This window comes from Leptopilina heterotoma, unplaced genomic scaffold (genome assembly GCF_015476425.1).
Source record: "Leptopilina heterotoma isolate Lh14 unplaced genomic scaffold, ASM1547642v1 Lhet_18, whole genome shotgun sequence".
Lineage (NCBI taxonomy): Eukaryota > Metazoa > Arthropoda > Insecta > Hymenoptera > Figitidae > Leptopilina > Leptopilina heterotoma.
The window spans coordinates 2,649,708-2,673,663 of NW_025110896.1; the positions used below are offsets into that span (position 1 = coordinate 2,649,708).

General features: G+C 24.7%; 3 protein-coding genes across 3 annotated transcripts in view; 2 read left to right on the forward strand and 1 right to left on the reverse strand.

The window, feature by feature from the left end:
* Window positions 1-23,956, reverse strand: part of LOC122499927 (metabotropic glutamate receptor 2-like) — a 214,009-nt gene that overhangs the window by 146,293 nt on the left and 43,760 nt on the right. The window lies entirely within an intron of this gene.
* The window catches only part of LOC122499928 (UNC93-like protein), a 100,442-nt gene continuing 80,493 nt past the window's right edge, over window positions 4,008-23,956 (forward strand). Inside the window, exons 1-3 of the mRNA XM_043608524.1 lie at window positions 4,008-4,106; window positions 4,565-4,694; window positions 5,145-5,229. The gene's annotated coding sequence lies outside the window, so the exon portion shown is untranslated. The remainder of the gene's footprint in view (window positions 4,107-4,564; window positions 4,695-5,144; window positions 5,230-23,956) is intronic.
* On the forward strand, window positions 7,342-9,078 carry LOC122499949. The gene has a single exon (XM_043608555.1). The coding sequence runs from the start codon at window positions 7,342-7,344 to the stop codon at window positions 9,076-9,078; it is 1,737 nt and encodes a 578-aa protein (XP_043464490.1).

Here is a 23,956-nt window from a genome sequence, read left to right on the forward strand (position 1 = left end):
CCCAGTGAACTTCCTCAACTTCTAAGTCAATACCCACTTCTTCAAAAGCAAATATTATATAGGGGAGCGTGGTCCTAAGTTGGCCGTGGGCCTAAGTTGGCCACCCTGCATTTCTCAGAGATGGTATACTGGACGAATTTATAATTTTGTGGTATGATATATTGATAAACCATGATATAATTTATGGACCTAATTATAATCTAAGATTCTTCTACGCATTGTGAGGACAATAATATTTGTTTTTGACCAAAAAAATTTGATTTTTCTTGTTTTTTCGAGAGCAGCTACAAGAGATAAATAATTAAAAATTTATAAATGAGTGTGTGCGCTAGTTCCTTTATTTAATGTTGTAATAAGAGGTTCTGTTGATTTTTTAATTCAATTTTTTTTATTAGCGTAATAATTTGAAACTTGTAAAAATCTACAGTGGTCCTAAGTTGGCCACCTATTGTTTTTGTTTGTTTTTATTTATGTTTTACTTTTTTTTTGTGTTTTTCATCACGAGAAAGACCGTAAAAGTGTAACGTAGGAATTAAACAAAGACAAAAATCAAAAAAATGGTTTAAAAAACATTAGAAAAGACATAGTACAAAAACGCCTGTCTCCACAGCCATCCACCACTGCAAATAAATGAAATAAAACAATGCTTCATTTTCTAAACAAAAACGATCTCTGAACACTAATATATACTTGGCGAAGTGATTAAATTTCATTTTGTTACTAGTTTCGACCAATTTGCTTAGGCGGACAACTTAGGACCACTCTCCCCTACGTTTTAGTATCACTGTACTATTTAGTACAACAATAAATAGTTTTTTAAATAACAAATTTCATTCTTTTTTGGGAGAGGGGAAAAAATTGTTTTTAATAATAAAATATTTATTTAAATATTTAATATAATATTTTATGTACTTAAAATTGATGATAGAATTTATTTTTAAAGAAATTGAAATAAATAAGGTAAATAAACATATGGCGAAATTTAATTAAATACTTTCTCAATTTCATTTTTGCTTTTTGGTATAAATAAAAATATAATAAAATAATTTTGCTTTTTATAAATAAAAAAAAGTATAATAAAAAATTTAGAAGGTAAATATAAAGCGAAAAATAAAATACATCCTTAATAATTTTTTGGTTTCGAAAAATAAAAAGAATATTTAAAGAAATATAATCCAATATACTTTTGACACAAAAAAATAGTAAATTTTTTTTCTTTAATCTGAAAAAAAGAATAAGTAATAATATAAAATTATAGAAAAATTAATTCAAAAGAAATTGAGAAATATAATAATAATATATTTAATAAATAGATGACGAAATTTAATAAAATATTTCTTGAATTTCTTTTTTGGCTCAACCACATAATATTAATGTTGTTGGAAAAAACATTTTCAGAATATCTTTTGCAATATCCCAATCTCTTTTGTAAGTTCGTGAATGTCTCTCGGTTCTATAAGTCACTCAGTGTTATATATTAAGGAATCTTCAAATTCTTTTTTTTCCCGGAGGAAAACATTTACCATTTCGGTTCACAGTGAATGTCTCACATTCTTTTGTTTGGATACATTTTAATAACAGTGGCAGAGCGCATCGTTGCATAAAAGAAGACGTCCTCTTGTTAAATAAAAAGAAATGTACAAACAAAAGATTCGTAAACAAAAAATATTTCTATATTATATATATATATATATATATATATATATATATATATATATATATATATATATATAGTAAAAGAAAATTAAAGCTAAAAAAATTAATTACTTTTTCTTCAAGAAAGAGAAAATAGTTTTTCTTATTTTTCAAAAATAGTATTTTTATTTTTATTTTATTTTATATTTTAATCAAAACACAGGCCAACAAAATTTTGTGGCTCAACCAATGAAAGCCGATTCTTATAGGATTTTGTCCGTGGAATCCGAATTTGACCTTGAAAATATTGGATTGGCTCTAGTTTTCAAGCAATTTACGTTTTAATAAGCAAAATACGCATTTTTGGCATTTTTTGAATGGATGTAAAACCATACAACGAAACAGTAAATGTTTCCGCATAAGACCAAATTGAAGCTTAAATACTGCTCTTTAATATACAAAAACAAAAAATTTAATTTATTTACAAATTTAACCTTAAATGTCCAATTAGACATACGCTGTTCCATAAACGTAATAAAAATTACATTACTTTTGACCAGGTAAGTCAATTTAAGTAAAAATTAGTCTCTCTGGGGGTTTTTGTGGTCGCTGCTTACAAATCTGTATTCAGATTTTAATATTCAAAATGGCGGATTCAATATGGCGAATTTCTTTTTTAATTTTACATTTTTATCATAAAGGTGTAAACTATTTTTTAAAATTGGTCCGCCATTTTTAATTTTTATATTTCATAGCAGATTTATAAACAGCGACCACAAAAAGCCCCAGGGAGACTAATTTTTACTTAAATTGACTTACCTGGTCAAAAGTAATGTAATTTTTATTACGTTTATGGAACAGCGTATGTCTAATTAGACATTAAAGGTTAAATTTGTATATAAATTAAATTTTTGTTTTTGGATATTAAAGAGCAGTATTTAAGCTTTAATTTGGTCCTACGCGGAAAAATTTACTGTTTTAGTGTATGGTTTTACATCCATTCAAAAAATGCAAAAAAAAATGCGTATTTGGCGTATTGAAACGTAAGTTGATTGAAAACTAGAGCCAATCCAATATTTTCAAGGTCAAATTCGGATTCTACGGACAAAATCATATAAGAATCGGCTATAACATTTTAGTCAACATGCAATTAATAAAATTTTGTCGGCCTGTGAAATTAATAAAAAAAAAATCGAAAGAAATTTGGTAAACGAGAACTTGGTTAAGAAAATTAGAAAATAATAATAATAATAATTATTAATATTGTTATTATTATTGTTTTAATAAAACATATATCTATATCTGTCGATATTCGCTAGAAAAAATATATTTTGTAATATTTATGCAAAAGTTTAAGTCCGCCTAAGTGGAAAGTTGGTTTTCTTGCATACTTTACCTACTTGTTCACTGATCTGATAATAATTTAAAAACGACGAGTCCAGCCCCCTTTCAGATGAAAATTATGATCCGTGAGGTACTCAAAAATGAAAAAATTTAGTATTTAAGTTCCGCGAAACTGGGTTTTATTATAAGTCGTGCAACTTTTTAAGTGTTAGTTTGGCTAAAAGGAGCACGAGTGTAAAATAAAAGGACCATATATAATTAAAGTCTTTGAAAATATGTTAAATATACATACATTTCAAAAAAATTATTTCAACGTAATGTGTTTTTATTTTTATAATTTAATAATAAAAAATTTTAACATTTTTTTTGATAATTTAATATTATAAAAATTTAGATTTTTTTTATTAAGTAATAATACCAACTGCTGTACATTAGAAATAACAATAATTATTGTTTACATTTTTACTCCGGCACATCTACTGAGTTACCAAAAAAACTGTGAGCATTTTTTACCCCACAAATTTTTTTAAATTATCCATTTTTGAAAAATTTACATTAATAAATATTGTTTATAATTGTTTTCTTACTCAGGAACATCTAAAAAAAATTGTAGACGTTTTGCATCCCCTTAATTTTTTCAATTATACATTTCCATTAAATTACAATTAATTTTTTTTATAAGCTGTACGTTGTTCAAATGAGAAGATAATTAAATTTTCCTATTTAAATTTCGAATTTTTTTTAGAAATATTTAAAATTTAAATTTAAATAGAAAAATTTATTTAAATAGAAAATGCGTAGTATTAGGTGGCGACTATATAACTTTTCCAGGAAGTGTAACAAAAGAAATATTATCCCCACATTCTCTTGTCGTTTATTGTCTTCGAACTTTGTTAACCTTCGGTTGTAAACAAGGGATCAGGTTTGTTTAGCAAGTCATAAATGAATGAGAATTTAAATTGACTTAAAGTAGAAAATAATACATTTTAATCTCAGTTTCAATTTGCAAATCATTCTATTAACAGGTAAATTAAATTCTCTCTTCGGGAATATATTTTCGGTTGTGCCACGTGTTCACAAATTTGCTAAAATTTGATATATATTTAAATTTTTGCTGATTTCAAAATGTATTTGCTTTGAGTTGTATTTATTCTAAAAATTATGGATATTTTTTCCGTTTTTTTAAAATATTTTTCTCATTTTAGTTTTAAAAAAATATTTTTATTTTTGAGGTTAATGAATTTATGTTGAATCGCGATTTTATTGATGTGTTTCATGTTTTTTTTAATATTTTATTTATTTCTTTTTCGATTCTATCAGTCACGTGGTTTCGGGCTTGATCGATTGTTTTCATGAGTTTTATATTTTATTTTTATATATTTTATTTATGTTCTATTTGACTTGCATTTATATTTCATTCATATTTATAGTTTTTTTCTTTTTTATCTATAGTTGTGTTTTATTTTATTGTTTATTGCATTAAATCTTATTTTATTTATATTTTATACTTATATATATTTTATCAGCATTTTAGTTTATTTATATTTTTTTTGTTATAATTTTATTTTTTTTTATTTTTTTTCAGTTTTTAAGGTTTTTTTTTTCTTTTTTCACGAGTGTTTGAAATGTCTACTTTTGTGATTTAATATTTGTCTGTGTGAGTTTTATTTTGAAAAATTTTCTTCGAAATCGAGCACAAATTTTTATTGTTAACGGTGAGTTTTGAATAATTTTTTTTCTTTATCAAAAATTAATTTACATTATTATTTCTAAAATTTAATATCTACGCCATTGTATTTTGAAGGGCGCGCTGAGGGTCAAATAAATAATAATATAATCCTCAAATAAGTTTTGAATAACTCTTAGTCGTTTAAAAGTGATCAATAAAAGAGGATTCCGAAATTTTTTTTAGTAATAATAATAATTAATAATAATTAATAATAATTAATAATAATTAATAATTAATAATTAATAATAATTAATTCTTAATATTGAAAGAATAAAACTTGTTATAATTTAATAATTCTATTTAATTTACTCTGAATATTATTTTACTAGAAAGATTTTTAGAATTTTATAATTCTCTAATTGATAATTATTTCCGTAAAATTTTATTTTTTCCATATCTTTTTAAATTCGAAATATTTTTTTAAAAAATTTTTTAGAGTGTGATCGACAGGCAAGAGGATGTGTTCTTATAATCAAACACGTAAAAGGCGATAGAACTATTGCTTCGCAGGATTTTTCCAGGTTAATAATAATTTTTTTATTTAAATTTAATTTAAATATTTATTTTTATTTCTTAAAATTGAATATACGCTACAAACGAAATTGCACCTGTTTTTATTTTTGAAATTATCTGATATTGTTACCTCAATTTCCGATTTTCAATTTTTTCGTTTGTTACAATTTTCCTTTTATATAAAAATATAAAAAAAATTACGTTTGTTTTGTTGCTTTCAATTTCGTTTGTGGTGTAAATTCTTTTTTTCGAAATAAATTGGAAATATAATTGGAAAATAATTCTAAATTAACTTGAAATTAATTCGAAAATAATTCAAAATAAATAAATAAAACTGAAATAAATTAATAAAATACATTTAAAAAATTCGAAAATAACTCGAAATTAATTCGTAAAAAATTCTGAAGAAATTCGAAATTAATTTCAAAATAATTAAAAAATAACTCGTAATAAATTTGTAAAAAATTCGTAAGAAATTCGAAATTAATTGTAAAGAATTAAAAAATAATTCGAAATTAATTTGTAAAAAATCGAAATAAAAAAATAATTCGAAGTTTGCAAATTAAAAAATAATTCGAAATTAATTTAATAATAATTCAAAAATAATTGAAAATACATTTAAAAATAATTCAAAATTAACTCGAAATTAATTTGAAAATTAAAATACAATTCAAAATACGTATGAAATTTATTGAAAAATAATTCGACCATAATTCTATGTTAATTCGAACTTAAAAGCGTAGTAGTTGAAATTCGCCACTATTTTTTCAAAAAATAAAAAAACATAAAATTTGCGAATTGTCGCATTTTAAATGGAGTGGTGCGATTTGCATTTTATACACTTTCTATTAAGAATTGATTCACATTCGTTGCGAATTCAATGAGACAGGGTGAAAATATATTTGAATTGGATAAAACTCAATTGCTGTTATTTATTGGAGGATTGCCATACTTTTATATGTCGATAAATATTCTCCTGAGCGGTTTCTAAATGTTTCGTTCTATATATATACACGTACAATATATCCAAAGAAGACTCGTATACACCTTTAGGTGCATTTACAGGACTGACGTTTGTTATTGTCAACTTTTACTGCCTTCTCTGACTTATCCGGAACTTTTATCTCGTCTTTAAGAAGAACCACTTTTCGTATTTGTTTCTCCCCGTACATTGTGAAACTTGCTAGTGGATTTCACAGGATAAAATGTGAAAAATCCCTCGTTGAACGAAAGAATATATGACTCTATTAATTTTATTGTCTCAATGCACTATTTCGCGCGCACAAAGATTACGTTCTATTTTATTTTAATTTTGTTAAGTGAACATTTACTTTGAATTGTCACAAAATTGGAGAATGAGATTATTTTCATATTTTAGAGAGAAATTACATTTACTGTATTTCATGTCAATAGGATATTAATGATGATATCGATTTTTGATTTTAAATTGTGATGGGAAAGTTTTAGTCAAGACGCGAAAATTATTGTTTGTAAAATATTTCAAGGATATTGATATTGGAAATTTCTGATTTTATTTTTAGTTGACAGGTAAAAATCAGAGACATATTTTATCGGTAGTTCGTAACTTTTTATAAAAAGTATTTTCTAATCCTTCCTTTCTAAAAAAAGCGATTTCTCATAAAATCACTTTTCTAAAAAATGTTTTTCTAATAAGTTCTGATTTCTAAACAAAAAATTTCTAACAAGTTTTGATTTGTAAAATTTATTTATTTTATTTTTTCTTTAAATATGTGAAATTATAAAATTTTTCTAAAAGTTTTTAAACTTCGAAGTTGATTTTTATATCTAGTAGTAAGAAGAAATTTTAGTCAGACAAAAATTTTAGGAATTATTAAAAAAAAAAGTAGTTAAAATAAATTAAAGTCAGATGAAAGGTGTCAAAATTATTTAATTATAAATTTAATAATGACACTCTTTAATTTATTTATGACATTGTTTTTATTAGTAGTTTAATTCCTTTTTAGTCAGACCGAACTTCTTAGTATTATTTAGAAAAGTATTAAAAGAAAATTATAGTCAGACAAAATGTTACAAATTTTTTTAATTCTGAATTGAACTTTAATTTTATTTTTCTTGGGGGGGAGGTGGTGAGGGATGAAATGTGGAAAATTGCGAATTTGGTGTGGGAGGGGGAAGGGTGGCCAGAAGAGTGGAAAACGGGCTTAATAGTTCCAATTGTAAAAAAGGGGGAGGGAGGGAAGGTGGAAGATTATAGGGGGGTAACTCTGATGCCTGTCGGGTATAAGGTGTATGCGGAGGTGGTTAGGAAAAGGTTGGAAGAAGTGGTGGAAAGAATGGGGTTAATTCCGCATAATCAGACAGGATTTAGGGAAGGGATGGGGACGGTAGATAATATATACGCATTAAATTTTTTGGTAAACAGAAGCATTAAAAAGGAGAAAGGTAAATTAGTGGCGGTGTTTGTTGATTTTAAGGCGGCCTTCCCATCGGTTAACAGGGGGATTTTGTGGAAGACTTTGAGAGATTTTGGTATAGGGCAGGGGTTTATAGAGAGAATTAAGGAATTTTATGAGGACACCAGGGAAAAGGTTAAAATTGGGGAAGAGTTGGGGGAGGAGTTTTGGTTGGGTAGGGGGTTAAGGCAGGGCTGCCCCCTTAGTCCAATCTTGTTTAATTTGTTAATGGCTGACTTAGAGGAGAAAATGGAAAGAAAAGGTAAAGGGGGAGTGATTCTGGGAAAAAGACGTGTGTATGTACTAGCGTATGCGGATGATGTAGTGTTGATGGCTGAGAATGAAAGAGGGATGAAACTGTTGATGAAAGAATTTGAAGGATACGTCAGAAAGAAAGATTTATGTGTGAATGTGGAGAAGACAAAAGTGGTGAGATTTAGAAGGATAGGGGAGGTGGAGGAGGTGGAATGGAAGCTAAATGGAAGAAGAGTGGAAGAAGTGAATGAGTTTTGTTATCTGGGTTATTGGTTTAATTGGAACGGGGAGCAAGAGTTAAATATTGAAAGAAGAATAGAAAAAGGGGGAAGGGTGATGGGACAGGTATGGGGAATTGGGGAGAGGAGATTTAAGAATGATTGGAAGAAGCGTGTATGGTTGTTTGATGCTTTGGTATGGGCGGTGATTAGTTATGGAGTGGAAGTATGGGGGTGGGGTGAGATTGGAAAGGTTGAAAGTTTGCATGAAAGGTTTTTAAGATGGACTATGGGGGTAGATAGGAATTGTCCGGGATACATGTTAAGGGAGGAATTGGGAAGGGAAAAGGTTGTATTGAGGCAAAGGAAGAGGGCAATGGGATTGGAGGAGAAGTTGGAGCTGGGAAGAGGGAGTGACATCGCGAGAGAGTGTTTGAGGATGGTTAAGAAAGGGAAAGCAATGAGAAGGAAAGATATTCCAAGATGGGAGAGAGAAAGAGGAGATGCGTTGGAGGAGGGAAGGAGATGGGGCGGAAATGAGAGGGAGGTGATGGAGGGTTGGAAGAAAAAGGATGAGAATGAGAGGTGGAGCAGGATAGTGGAGTCAAAATATAATAGATGGTATAGGATGGTGAGGGGAGAGAAGGAGCCGGGGTATTTAGGAAAAATGAAAAAGTATGAAAGTTGGAATAGATTGTGTAGGTTTAGAATGGGTGAAGGAGTGAAAGAGTGTAGGTATTGGATGGATGATGAAGAGAAAATGTGTAGGATGTGTGGGTTTCAGGTAGAAGATTGGAAGCATGTTTTGGAGGAATGTATGGGGGAAATTGAAGTGGGAGGGGTGGAGGGAGGGATAGGGGATAAAATTAAGTGGATTTTGGATGAGAATGGGAAAGGGGAAAAATGGATAGAAAGATTAGAAAGAATGAGAGAAGAGAGAATGTATTAGGGCCGATAAAGGGAGGGGTTTTTTGTATTGGGGTAAGGCAGTAATGCTTAAATATAAAAGGTAGTTTGTAAAGTTTTTAAATTTTGACGAAGCCAAAAAGGGCAAATTGGAACGGGAAACGGAAACCCGGTGCACTGGCGGATTGCGATTAGTAGATATAAGTAGAGCGTATTAAGTTTAGTTGTAAGTGAAAATGTATTTTAGTTTTAAGTAGAGGATGTGTATTAGGGAGTCTCGAACCCTGCGTGAGCAGGGAGAGTAAATAAAGATAAATTTTATTTTTCTTTATATTACAATGTTTTACATTTGATATTAGTAGTTTCATGCCTTTTTCGTCAGACCGAACTTCTAGATATATTATTAAAAATAATGAGAAGTGAAAGTTATTTACAATCGGACAAAATGTTTAAACATTTAAAAAATTTTAATTTATTTATTTTTTACACTGTTCTTATTAGTAGTCTAATTCCTTTCTAGTCAGACCAAACTTATGGGATTTATTTAGAAAAGTAGTAAAAGAAAATTATAGTCAGACTTATACTTATACTTATACTTTTGTTTTTTGTTAACTTTAGATAGATTGTACATTTTATTATTATGTTATAATTATTTTTATTTTATAACTAGGGGGGCTCCGCCCCCCTGCGCGCTTCGCGCGCCAACCCCCTATTTTTATTTTAAAATTAATTTTTAAATTAAGAATTAATTAATAATATTTATTATCAATATTGGTTTTTAGCCAGATTCAGTAAAATTAGTGTTTGTTGAAATTATTTGTATTATTCAATTTGTTTTCAAGATACACTACGGGGAAATAACCAATTTTGTATCTCAAAATTATAGATTCAGATTCTAGTATTTAAAATTAGGTCCGAAATATAAGACATGACTAATTTCTTTTTATTTAGATTTTGAGTTAAAAAATTCGTTTCTTCCCTGTAATATATCTTCGAAAAAAACGTTGAAATAATAAACTTTATTGTTTAATAAACAATAAAGCAGGAAAATTAATTTAATTAATAATATTACAAAAATTAATATTATTTTTGTAAATGTTTGTAAATTGAAAATAAAATTTATTTGAATTTATTTTAATTTGTAATAATATGAAGTCGATTTTAAATAATATGGAAGGTACGTAGAAATGTAATTTAATTTTTGACACTGTTGACATTAATTGTGACGTACGATAACGACTCCTTAATGTCCCCCTTTAAGTTAAAAAAAGGTTTAATTTTATCTAAATTTTGATCCCTTGGAAGGCCTTAATAAGGGCTTTTTTTATGTGTAAGTTAATAAATAGGTCAATTTTGATCTAAATTTTGATCTAACTCCAGAAGATATAAGGAAATTTGTCGATTTCATAGGCCCTCTTTTGACCTAAGTTTAAGGTTATGTTCGCCTCTCCACCTATGTCTGTGGCCGCAATAACTTTTGACCTGATTTTGAGGTTATGTTTACCTCGTGACCTACGTATGTGACCGCAATAACTTTTGACCTGATTTTGAGGTTATGTTCACCTCTTGACCTACGTATGTGATCTGAAATTATGTTAAATATACTATAGCTATTTGAGGCCAACTTCAGTGCGATGTCCCTTGACCTGATTTTGAGGTTATGTTTACCTCTTGACCTCTTGACCTTCAGAGCGATGACCCTTGACCTAATTTTGAGGTTATGTTTACTCCTTGACCTACGTCTATGACCTGAGGCCAACTTCAGAGCGATAAACCTTGACCTGATTTTGAGGTTATGTTTACCTCTTGACCTACGTCTGTGACCTGAGGCCAACTTTAGAGCGATGACCTTTGACCATTTGTGGCCAACTTCAGGGCACTGAATCCGGCGGCGAAATCTTTTTATAATATAGAGAGATTAATTCAAATTTGTAAGGACAATAAGAAATCATCAGACTTTTTTTCACTTCTTTTCATTAAAAGACTAAAATTTTGTTAAATGTTATGTCTTGTCAAATTGAAATTATGCAGATTTTTGTTCTTTACTTCTAAGAAAAATTAGAAAATTGTTAAACAATTGTGATTAGGAAGTAGAAAACTTATTTATTTTGCATTATTTTTGTTTATGAATCACAATTTTTTTTAACAAAATTATTAATTTATTTTTGATAAAGAAGAAAAATATTAATAATATTAATTCAATTATTATTTTCTAGAATTTAAATTATTTTTTATGAAAATAATTTAATTCCTTAAAAATAGTTATTTATGATACAAGTGCGTAAAATCGTTGATTATACGAGTGTGACGTTTGCAGCTCGAGCCGAAGGCGAGTGCTGCAAGTCACACAAGTATAATCTGATTTACGCACGAGTGCCATACGAAATTTTTTGCAACACTACAACAACTAAACTTGCAGCAATATTGCCAATATTACTGTAACTTTAGGTGTAGTGGGGAACTGTTAAATGAATTTTTCTAGAAGCTAAAATAAAAAAATGTGATTGTAAATTGTTAATTAAAAGCATTATTTCATTGTTTCTCATCAAACAGTCACAAGAATGCGTAAAGTAACCTTTTTACGCACTGAAAATCACTTTACACACTGCTAGCGGTGTGTAAAGTAACACTTTACACACCGCTATAAAAAGAAGTACTTTACACACAGTTTTCTGTGTGTAAAATTCAATTTTACAGGTTAGTGTTGCAAAAAATTTATTATTTATAAAAATAATTGAATTTCTGTAAAATTTTTATTATTTATGAAAATAATTAAATGTTTGCATTCAATTTAATTAAAAAAATTTTTAAATAGTTTCTTTGTATTTATATTATTTTGTTGTTTCATACTTTTTTTTTCTTATCATTATTTTTAAGCCGGCTGAAACTAGCAGTCGCGCTCAGCTCCCTTGTATAGACGTCAACCACTACTATTTCTTAACAATGCCCTTCCATCAAATTTAATATAATTATAATTAAATTATAATAAATATATAATATAATATAAAAAATTTTTAAATTATGTAAAAGTGATTGTCGCCTATAAAAAGGTTGTTTGTTTTTACTTCCTGGTTTATATTTTACGTATTTCTTTCTTTTTTGTATTAAATGTTTTTTTTGTTTTTTCTATTGTTTCTATAAAGATATTTAGATTGAAATGAACAATTTTCATTGTTGTCTCTAAAATAGATGAAACAGAACTAAATTTAAAACGGTATAAACGTCATATCCCAGAAGAGACAATTATCAACTATGGACAGTAAAAGTATAGTTTACGAAATATGTTATCTGACTGTAAAAGCACCCTTTGTGCAACTCATAGAGAATTCCGAGTTGTAATAAACTAATTACTCACTACTCTCTGTTATGTCTCTTGCCATATAATTAGTTTTGAATTATGTATTCGTGTTTATTTCTAAATAATTATCATCTACTATTTGCAAAGTATTGATTATTTCACAATATTTCTTGTTTAAGTTTGTTAATTAAAAAAAATAATTAGACAAAGTTTATAAATAAAAAAAGAGTATTTTAATATTGTAATATTTATATAATTGCAATAAGAAGGTGATTGTAGACTGTGATTTATAAATAAATTAGTAAAAGTAGAATAAAATATAAATCTATAGATTTAAATAAAAAAATAGACATGAATAAAATATAAACTAAAACGTAAATTCAAATTGGGTTGAAGTTTGTAGTTGTAAAAAAAATATTTTTAAGATAAGGTTTGTAAAACATTTTTTTAGATTTAAATTTGAAGGGAGAAATATTTGAATTTTTTGTACGAGACTTGAAACGAAAATATGTACCGGAAATAAAGGTACTATTGGGAAATCAGACATGATTAAATTTTCATTTGGTTTATATACACAGATCGACACTGAATTTTATGCGAAAACAAATTAGTTTCTTGTCAATATTCGTAAAACTTTTTTTAAATATTATTTTTATGTTCTCATTTTATATCGAAATAAACGTTTTTAGGTTAAATTAGATTTTCCCATATTTTTATAGGTAATAGTTTTATAGATATTTTGATATTTTTATAGACATATTTTTATAAATATTTTAATATTTTTTTTCCAAAAATAATAAAAATTATATTATTACCAAAAGGTAATTGTTTACAATCACGACTTTTGGCATTTTTGCAAATATTTTTATATTTTTAGTTTCAAAATATTTTCAAATAACACTTTTTATGAAAGTTTTGAAAAAGAACTTTAGCCATGAACTGAAACTAGTTTAACATTTTGGCTTCAAATGTTTAGACGCATTAATCAACGTACAGGTAACATGATAAATTTTAGCATTAATAACATATTGTTTGTTGTGAATATTATTTACAATAACACACACTCATCAATACTGGAAGATTAATTTCACATAAATTAAATACTCGCTCTAACTATGAAATATTGCAGTTGCGTTTAGAGAATTAGAATTTGTAGTTTATGTTGAAATATATGTTTTATTGTGGCAAGAATAGAAGCTATTAAATACATCCACAACGTGCTATCGAATAATAATTGAATGAATGTAATTTGCATTTTAGAACGGTTGAAAGGGCATGTTGAATATGTTATTAAATTTTTAGTTAAATGAAAAAGAAAATTGATATAAAAAGTTGTATTAAAAAATTAAATTACGGTGAAGTAAAATTAATTTCTCAACTTCCTGACAATAAAGTGATGGTTATTATATTTGAAAAAGCTTTGAATTAAAATATGTTTTTTCTCTGAATTGTTTACGAAACAAAAGTGATTTTTTGAAATATAAATTTAATCGCAAAATGCATTTTCGGATATGGAATTATTTTTAATTTCGTACAAAATATTTTCAATCATGCGTTATTTTGGTCTAAAAAATTATTTTCCAAAAATCTCTTCTGTGGCAGTAATTTAAAGCCTCTAAAGTCAGACTGAATCTCAAGGTATTACTCAAAAAAGTAGTAAAAGTAATTTTTAGTCAGACATAAGTTTTAAACTTTAACTAGCAACTTCTTACTGCCTTATTTAAATAAAATTAGCAATTTTAAAAATAATATAATTTAAAAATTTTCTAATTTAAATTTTTGTTGAAAACACTAAAAATTTTCTTAAGGAATTCAATTATTATTTTCATAAAAAATAATTTAAAATTCTAGAAAATAATAATTGAATTAAAATGATGATAATAATTTTGGTTTGATTTTAATTTTGATTCTTATAATATAAAATAATGATTTTATTACTTGGTAATCTTTAATTATTATAAATTGTTTAATTTAAAAAAGGTTTGAATTTAAAATTTTTGAATGTCTTAATTCCTGTGAAAAATTCTGTTCCAAAAATAAGATTAAAAATAGAAATTGTGCAAATATTTTTCTTCTTTTTCGAAAACAAAATAATAATTTTGTTAAAAAAATTGTGATTTATAAACAGAAATAATGCAAAATAAATAAATTTTCTACTTCCTAATCACAGTTGTTTAACAATTTTCTAATTTTGTTTAGAAGTAAAGAACAAAAATCTGCATAATTTCAATTTGACAAAACATAACATTTAACAAAATTTTAGTCTTTTAATGAAAAGAAGTGAAAAAAATTCTGTTGGTTTCTATTTGTCATTACAATTTTGAATTAATTATAAAATAAAAATAATTATAACATAATAATAAAACATACAATCTATCTAAAGTTAACAAAAAACAAAGGTATAAACAAAAGACAACTTCAAAGTGTGAGGGACAGAAAAAGTGAATGAAAGTGAAAGAACATTAAAATTATTATAGTTAATTTTATACTAATTTAATTTCAAATTTTTCTTTAATTTCTTGTTCCGCTTTTTATTAAGTAGTTCAAGTCCTTTTTTTGTCAGACAGAACCTCTGGGTATTATTAACAAAAGTAGTGAAAGTAAATTACAGTCAGACAAAAGTCTTCTTTGTCAGTAGTCTAAGACTTTTTCGGTCAGACCGAACCTATGAGTATTATCGAAAACAGTAGTAAAAGCAATAATTACTGTCAGACAAAACGTTTAAAATTTTAATTTTACTTTTATTTTTTTGACACTATTTTTATTAGTAGTTTAATGCCTTTTTAGTCAGACAGAATCTCTGGGAATTTTTTAAGAAAAGTAGTAAAAGTAAATTATAGTCAGATAAAAGGTATTATTTAGAACTTTTATTTATTATTTTCAATATTATTTAGAATAGTAGTAAATGTAATGTACAGTAAGACAAAATTTTTCATAATTTAAAAATTTTAAATTAATTTTTAATTAACATTTTCCTTTTTTAACATTTTATAAATTCTACAACATTATTTGTCACAACGATCCTCCGAATATTATTTACGAAAGTAGTAAAAGTAGATTACAGTCAGACAAAATGTATCAAAGTTTTTAAATTTAATTTTAAATTAATTTCTGGAAATTTTCTAGAAAAGTGGTAAAAATAAAATAATTATAGTCAGACAAAAGGTTTTTTAAATTTTCTTTTTGTTATTGTTTTTTGTTACACTTTATGTCAGTAGTCAAAGAACTTTTTGGTCAGACCTAACTTCTGCATATTATTTACAAAAATTTAAAATGACAAAATGTTTTAAAAATTTTAATGAAAAATAAAATTTAATTTTGATTTAATTTACTTTGTTCTAAAATTTACTTTTATATTTCCATCTTTTTCTGTACTGCCCTTATTCATAATTGCTTCATAAAAGGTATACCTACTTTTAATCTGACAGAACCTTAACATTATAAATAAGATTCTTTCATATCTTCTATTGTAATTAAATTTTTTATATTAAAATTTTTTTTTTTTAATTTTTTTTTAATTATAGTAGAAAATTATTTAATATTAAATCTTCCCTTGAATTAAAAGATGTCCATTATTATTATCATCATTATTATCAGTGTGATCTTTGGCCTCTGTTTCTATACTATTCAAATTATAAGGCTTCTTTAAGAGGATTACTTTGTAAAAAGATTAAGGCAATTGACATGCAACTTCAATTTCCCAGAGAGTTGATGGTTTTCAATCAAAACTACAATGGAATTTGAATCGCTGGTTACAATATACATTATTTTACAATATCTCGGAGAGTTGAATGTTAAAATTAAATTGAATTCCTTGCGGCGAAATATAACATTTTCCTTTTGTTTATATAAAGTTTCTATATAATTGTTTTTATATAGAAAAATTTTTTTGAAATTTTCCTGTAATAGTATTTTTATTTTATTGTAAATTTCCGCATGCATAAATATATATATATATATATATATATATATATATATATATATGTATCTATATACATGTAAGTATATGAAGATAAAACATTTATCTGCTCCAGTTACTTTAAATTGCTTACTAACCTAGTTGTTTATTGGTCTGATGTAAAACGAAAAGTTTATTCTATACATTGAGAGAAATTTTTCAAAGGAAGACAAACCCACAGACAAAAAAGTCGAAACAGGAAGTTTACTTAATGCTCTCAAGTGTACTCGTCAAAGCTTAAATACATTTTTCGTTCATTTAAATATAAATTTGTCCTTGTGATATGTTTTTTCTATTTATCAATTTTTTTTCTTCTTTTCTAGATTAAAAAATAAATTTCTTATTCACAAATTTTTCATTCATAAAAAGTATAAATTGTAAAAAAAGAAATAGTAGTAGAAAAAAAATCAAATGCTTTTTTTAAATACAAGAATTTTTTTTTTTATTCTTAAAAAGTAAATAGTAAAAGTAGTGATAGTCTAAATAAGTACAAAAATCAAATACTTTTTCGAAATGTCAGAAAATTTCTCTTATTCATAAAAAGCAATATTTTAGTGTAAATAGTAATAAAAGCAATAAAATGTTAACATTTTATTATTTACTTACTGTAAATACTATTTTTCCTAAATAGTAGAAAAACATCCAGAAAAAAAATATATTTTGCTCAGAGCCAACTATACTTTTTATTTGTTTCAAGTAAATTTTATTTAAATTAAATAAAATTTTCTTTGGTTCAAATAAAAGTTTTATTTTTCTCGAATAAAATTTTTATTTAAAACAAATAAATAACCTAGTTGAATCAGAGACAAATGTACTTTTATTTAACACAAATAATTTATATTTGTTTAAAATAAAATTTTTATTTTCTTCTTCTATATTCTTGAAACATTAAAATGGCAGTAAATTTATGTACCCAAAGTTTATTTACCAGCTTTCAGTTCCCAATGTATAATATATAATTAGCAAATATTTGGAAGTTGCCTCTATATTGAAACTGACGAAAATTGCAATTAAAACTTTAAAGTTTGGTTAAGAATATTTTTTTGTATTCTATTGGTTTTTGAATGTACATGGTGGTGAAATTACTTGATTAATTCTGTATTATGCATAACGAAATTTTGTATCAAAAACAAGTTTAGTATTGAAAACATGGAGATTGAATTCGAAACACGTAATGTAAATCCGCTAATGTAATTTCGTCAGTTTCTTGTCAATTTACATTTTCATTAATTGAAAACTGCTTTCGTTTTTTGCCAAACGGTCAAAGCATAAAAGAAGAAACGAATTGAAATTTCCCTCGAATCTGTTGGTAATGAAACAGTTTCTTTTGGGAAATTTTGTTTGTTTTTTTTTTCAAATTATAATTAAAATGATTATTACAAACTAATTGTTTTATAAATTGTTTACATAAATACTTAAATAAATATTGAAATAATATAAATATAATTAGTGAATATAATTATATAATATATAATATAATATAATATAATTATAATAATATAATATAATATAATATAATTATAATTAGTGAAATAATATAAATTATTAATTATATTTATACTCATATAAATTATTATTATTATTATTATTATTATTATTATTATTTAATAATTTATTTATTTAAATATTATTAAATATAATACTTTAATTTACATTGAAGTATTTGTACTTCTTTTATTTTTTATTTTTAATCGGATTTTGATTTTTCTAACGAATAAATGGTGGAAAATTGCATATTTTAAGAGCTTAATATTTAATACAAAAATTTAATTATAATAGCGCTTTTCCTCGTTCCATATAGAGATCATTGGATTATTTCAAATTCATCATGTAATCCTAGTAATATTATAATTTAATATCATTTTCCTGTTGATTTTCATTTTCATTAATTTAAAATTGCTTCTCATTATTGTAAATATTTAAAAAATATGTAAAAGATGGTTTTTAACCTGGATTTGTTGTTTCAATAAAATATACAAAAATTACGAGTTTGCTATGAATTTATTAATAGTTTCGTAATTTAAAATTATTTTAGTCTTTTCTTTTTGTATTTTTTTTTAGAAATTTTCTTTTTCTAAAGTTGAATTAATCTCAATTATGGTGAAATTGTGACACTACTCGCTGTGATTCTTGATTTTTTTATTAAGTTGGATTTTTTTTTTAAATTCCAATAATGCTTCTCCCTGTCTAATGAAAAAGTTTAGTTAATTTTTATTGATACGGTGATATTTCTCTTTTCTTTTCGTAAATCTACTGTAATTTTCTGAAATGTATTTTTTCCATGCATATAAGATGAGAAGGTGAGATTTGCTTTTAAGTGAAACAATTTATTTAAGTGCCGAAAGATTTCTTTTTCTTTCTCAACTCTTGAGGGAAATTTGCATCTTTTTGAATTTTTCTTTGTTTGAGAGTTTTTATTTTTGGTTTTAAAATGAGAATTTGGTATTTTAGTATTTATTAAGGGAAAGAAACATTTTTGGACAAAATTTCAATTATTTTTAAAAATTATTATTATTATTATTATTATTATTATTATTTTAAAAAAATCTCGTAGAATTTTCTATTAAAAATTAATTTAAAAATGAATTTCAGTTAAAATTTTACATAATAATTAAATACTAAAAGCATTATAGCATGAATTTTCAAAAATAATTGAATTTTGAATATTTTTGAAAATAATTACGTTTTTCGAAGAATTTACTTAAAATTGTATTAAAAATAATTGAAATCCTGTGAAGAATTTTATTATTTAGGATAATAATTGAATTTTTGTAAAGAATTTTTATTACATTTTTTTTAAATAATTGAATTCTTTTGAGAACTTTTATTAAAATAGTAGATTTTGAAAATACCTATTTGAATTTCAGCGAAGATTTTCATTATTTGTAAAATGTAATTGAATTCTTTCAAAAAAATTTTTGAAAATTATTATATTTTTCGAGAAATTTATTTAAAATTGTATTAAAAATAATTGTAATCCTATGAAAAGTTTTATTACCTATTTATTAAAGTAAATGAATTCTGAGAACGAATTTTATTACAATTTTTTTAAATAATTGAATTCATGTGAAAAATGTTATTACTTGTAAAAATAATTGATTAATTTAAAAAAAAATTTATTGGTCTTTTTGTAATAATTTTACAATTAAAAAAAATTCGTAATTAAATGTAATAGAATAGATTTTTGAGTATCTAATTTTTAGAGTGAATCAGAATATTCTTTAGGGTCAAGGAAAAATTCAAAATTTTATCTGGAAATCAGGGAAAAGTCAGGAAAATTCTATAAGTTTTTTATTTTTGTTGCAAAATTTTTTTGCAAAATGCGTATGTCATTCAAAGTTTTGCAAATAAATTGGAACAAAGCTTATTATTAGACACTAATCATAATAGAAATTATCATAACGGAAATTCCATGGAATTTTTCGACGTGGACTTGAAGCACCATTTTACAATTTTTCAGTTGATTTAAAAAAGTATTTAAATAAAATTTAAATAATTAAATATTATTTAAAAATTGTAGGCCCTTTTTCTAATGAGTTTTCTCACTATTTTCTCTTTAGTTTTTTATTCTCACTTACAAAATTTTAATTAATAAAATCGAGACTTGAAAATGAATTATTAAATCAAACTAATATAATTTACCTTATGTATTCAAGACGTAAAAAAATATTTATAATATTAATTATTATTATGAACTATAAGCACTTGAAAATGGAGAATTTCCATTATTAGAGTTATGAGAAATTTACCAGCTTATTTTCATTGATTCATCACAGTGCATGAATCGATTTGAGTCAGCTTGTATGGGAGCTGAGCTGACAAATGAACAAAATTCTGCTAATTCTGATTTAGGAGAGTGATTTGAGGAGATTACGTGAACCGGTGTGTTCGTAATTTTCAAGTAACTCCAACACATATATATATATTCAGAGATATATATATATATATATATATACACATCTAGTATATATCTATATTGAAAATAATAAATATAAGAGTGTGGATTTTTGGTTGAAAAATTTTCCAACAACAATGTCGTAATGTTTATCTTTTATTTTTCTTGATTATATGGAATTTTCCAATATCTCGGGGAACATTTGTCAGAGGCGAATTTTTTAAAATTGCATTGGCATATTGTTTTACTTTTCCATTGTTCCATACCTCGTTTACCATTTTTGTTCCATATGTATTATTGAATTTTTGCTCTATGAAAAAAGGGTGCATTTTCAATTGAAAGAAATGTCAAACTAGGATTAAAAAGGTATAATTGATAAAATAAAATGAAAAAAAAATAACAGAGGAAAAAAGCTTTTCTTTGATACATGAAATTCTATTTTCAATGCACAAACATTTTCTTTCAATTTACTCTGAAAAATTATTTCCGTTTGTTTATTATATTCTTTAGAACAAAAAAAAAGAAAGAAAGAAATAGTTTCTATGTGCGGAAAGGCAATATATAAGTCATGAGTGTAAAATTATTGTTTTTAGAATTGAATTCCTTTTGAATCAATATTTCTTTTTTTAAGGGAAATGATTTAGAGTAGTATGGAGAAGGTAAAAATTGTTTCTGGGTGTATGAATTTACTAAAGGGGAAGTAGCATTACGTTTTTTCTCGAATCTTGTATGTAAATGATGATCTAAAGTTGGGATTCTTAACCATCCGGATCGTTAAGCTTAAGGTGGAGTATATATATATATATATATATATATATATATATATGGTGGGTTAATGTTAAGGACGTTGGTTGCGACATAAATAATTACGAGGATTCTCGACGACTTAAAGTGGACGATGTGTTTTCATATGTCGCTGTATTAAATATACATTAGACGCTTTTCCACTAGGTAAACTTACGTTTCGAGCTTAAATAAGCGTCCTCTGTGAATGTTAAATTACTAATGTGTGTAGTTTTTATTTTTATTAGCAGAAATATATATTTATGTTGTATAATATTTATATTACATTTCGCTTATATAAGATTTATGTAATATCTTTATTATACAATATTTATATAATATTTCTTTTATAGAATATGTTTATAATATTTCTCTTATAGAATATTTATATAATATTTCCCTTATAGAATATTTATATATGTATAATATTTCTATTATTCAATATTTATATCACTTCCTCAGTTCCTCTTATGGAATAGTTATTTAATATTTTTCTTATATGAGTCAAAATACATGAAATGTAACAGAAAAATCACAAATTGTCTGTATAAATTCAACAATAAGTGGAATTTTATTAACACATAATTCAGGGTTAACACAAAGATTAAATTTTTTTTCCATATTTCCAGACAAAATTTTCACTTTTTCCCTGACCCTAAAAAATTATTATTCTGAGTCACACCAGTAATTATTGGATACTCAAAAAAAATGTTCTATTACATTTATTTTCGAATATTTTCAATATTGTAAAATTTATTCAAAACATCAATATATCTTTTTACTGTAACTTTTTTAAAATTATTTTCAATATTTCATTCAATATTTAATTTATTTAATTGAAGAATTTACGTTCATCTTAAATTAACTATAATAATCTTTGTATTTCATTCTGTCTGTCCACACTTTGAAGTTATTTTTTGTGTATGCTCTTGTTTTTTTTTTCTTTTTCTTTAAGGTATTAGTCGCGTAAAATGGTTTTCGTCAGATTTTTTTCAAATTTTGCATACTTATTCCTGAAGTATTTATCTACAGAAAGAGACCAATTTCATTAATTTTGACCGTTTCAAAGCTTCAAAAAATGAATTCAAAGTTCATACATTTTGCATGGAGGGAGCACACAATGCAACTATAAATATATTGACAGAAAGTTAAAAAAATAACTAAATTATATGAATTTTCATACGAACGAATAGAGTGGGGAGTTAAACTATCTCTCTCACTCTCACTGCCCCACTCTAGTAAGCGGCCCGGTAAACTTTTGGCCAGAGCCAGCAGCGCGACTATAATACCTTAAAAAATATTGTTTATAACAAATCGAAAAAATGCTGAAAAATACTGGAAATTTTTTACTATAAAAGTAGTAAAAGTTACTTTATATTTTTCTCCGTGTACAGTAGTTTAAAAATTATTCTATTTTAAAGGATTTAAAATTTGAATTTTTTTAAAATATTTTTTTCTGATGGAAAAATAATGGATAATAATTAAATATTTATTAAAAAAAAATCTATTTAAGTTCCAAATGATTTTACAGTCAAAGTTATTAAAAAATGTATTATCAACATTATTTTAGAGTTTTAATTATTTTTAGAGTAAACTAAAATATTTTTAGGGTTTGGGAAAAAGTCAAAAGTTTTGACTAAAAATCAGGGAATTCTTTCAATCTTTCATGGAATAATAATTTATTTTCAGAGTTATTCTTTATGACCGTGAATTTTTTTTTACGAAAAAATGGGGCCACTCTGTTATATTATTTTTCATTTATATTTTATAATTTCCTTCATTTATTTTTTTATATTTAATTTTATTAATCATTATTTAATCATTATGAAATATTAAATAATATTACAAACGAATTAATATTTTATTTCTTAAGTAAATTTAAAATTAATTTGAGTTAAGATTAGATTACACGGAAACTTTTGCGAGATTATATTAAATTGACAATTGAATAGTGATCATAATGAACTGAGCTCCAAAAACGATTTTATTATTCTGACAATTGAAACAAGTTCATATCAACGTGAATTTAATTATTTTTGAAAATAATTGAATTCCTGAGAAAAATTTATGAATTTGAAAAATTTTGAATTTAGTTTCGTATAAATTTTTTTCATTTGAATGAAAATGAATTTTTTTAATTTAATTTTTAAATTATATAAAATTTTTTTTTTTTTTTTTTGAAATTAAGATTGCTGAGGAATGAACCTGGTATTTTGATTCATATACATACAATATTTTTATATTTAATTGAAAAATATTTAAATATATTTACAGTAAATTTAATTAGGGAAATTGCATAAATTTACAACAATGCAAATGAAATATTTTCGAAATTTATTAAATAATATGAATTTCCTTATTCGAATATATATATTTACGTATATGAATAATTACACGATCTTGGTTCACGACTTGGCGCACGTCATAGATGCACTATATCAGAATAGACTCGTGTAGAAATTCCTCTTGTGTAGAAATCCCATTTGAGGTAAGTCGGCTGAATAAATTAATTATATTGTGTTTCAGTGAACATGACTTGTGTAGATTTCGTATTTACAACAAATGATTTATTCATATACGTGAGATGTAAATTCACCTAATGAAGTTGGTAATGAATAATTTACATTCTTACATTATCAATTTTTGCAGTTAATCAATATTTTTTGTTCACTTGCAAAAAATTTCATACTTTTTAATCGAAACAATGAAATTGGAAAATTTGGAAAATTTTTTGAGTAATTATTAATTTGAAAAGTGAATTAATTATTTGTTTTTGTAATTAATTATTACCTTTATCATTCATTATCAAGTTTATAATTAGTTATTACCTTTATAATTAATTACTATCTTAATAATTAATTATTATCTTTATTAATTTATTAATTATTATTATTTATTAATTAATAAATTAATTTTTAAATTATTATTTATTAATTATTTTTTTTTTATTTATTATTTATTTTATTATTTTTTTTTTATTAATTATT

What these genes read in the sequence shown, in the direction of transcription:
- LOC122499949 (XM_043608555.1), top strand. Translation starts at nt 7,342, where the DNA reads ATGTGGAAAATTGCGAATTTGGTGTGGGAGGGGGAAGGGTGGCCAGAA.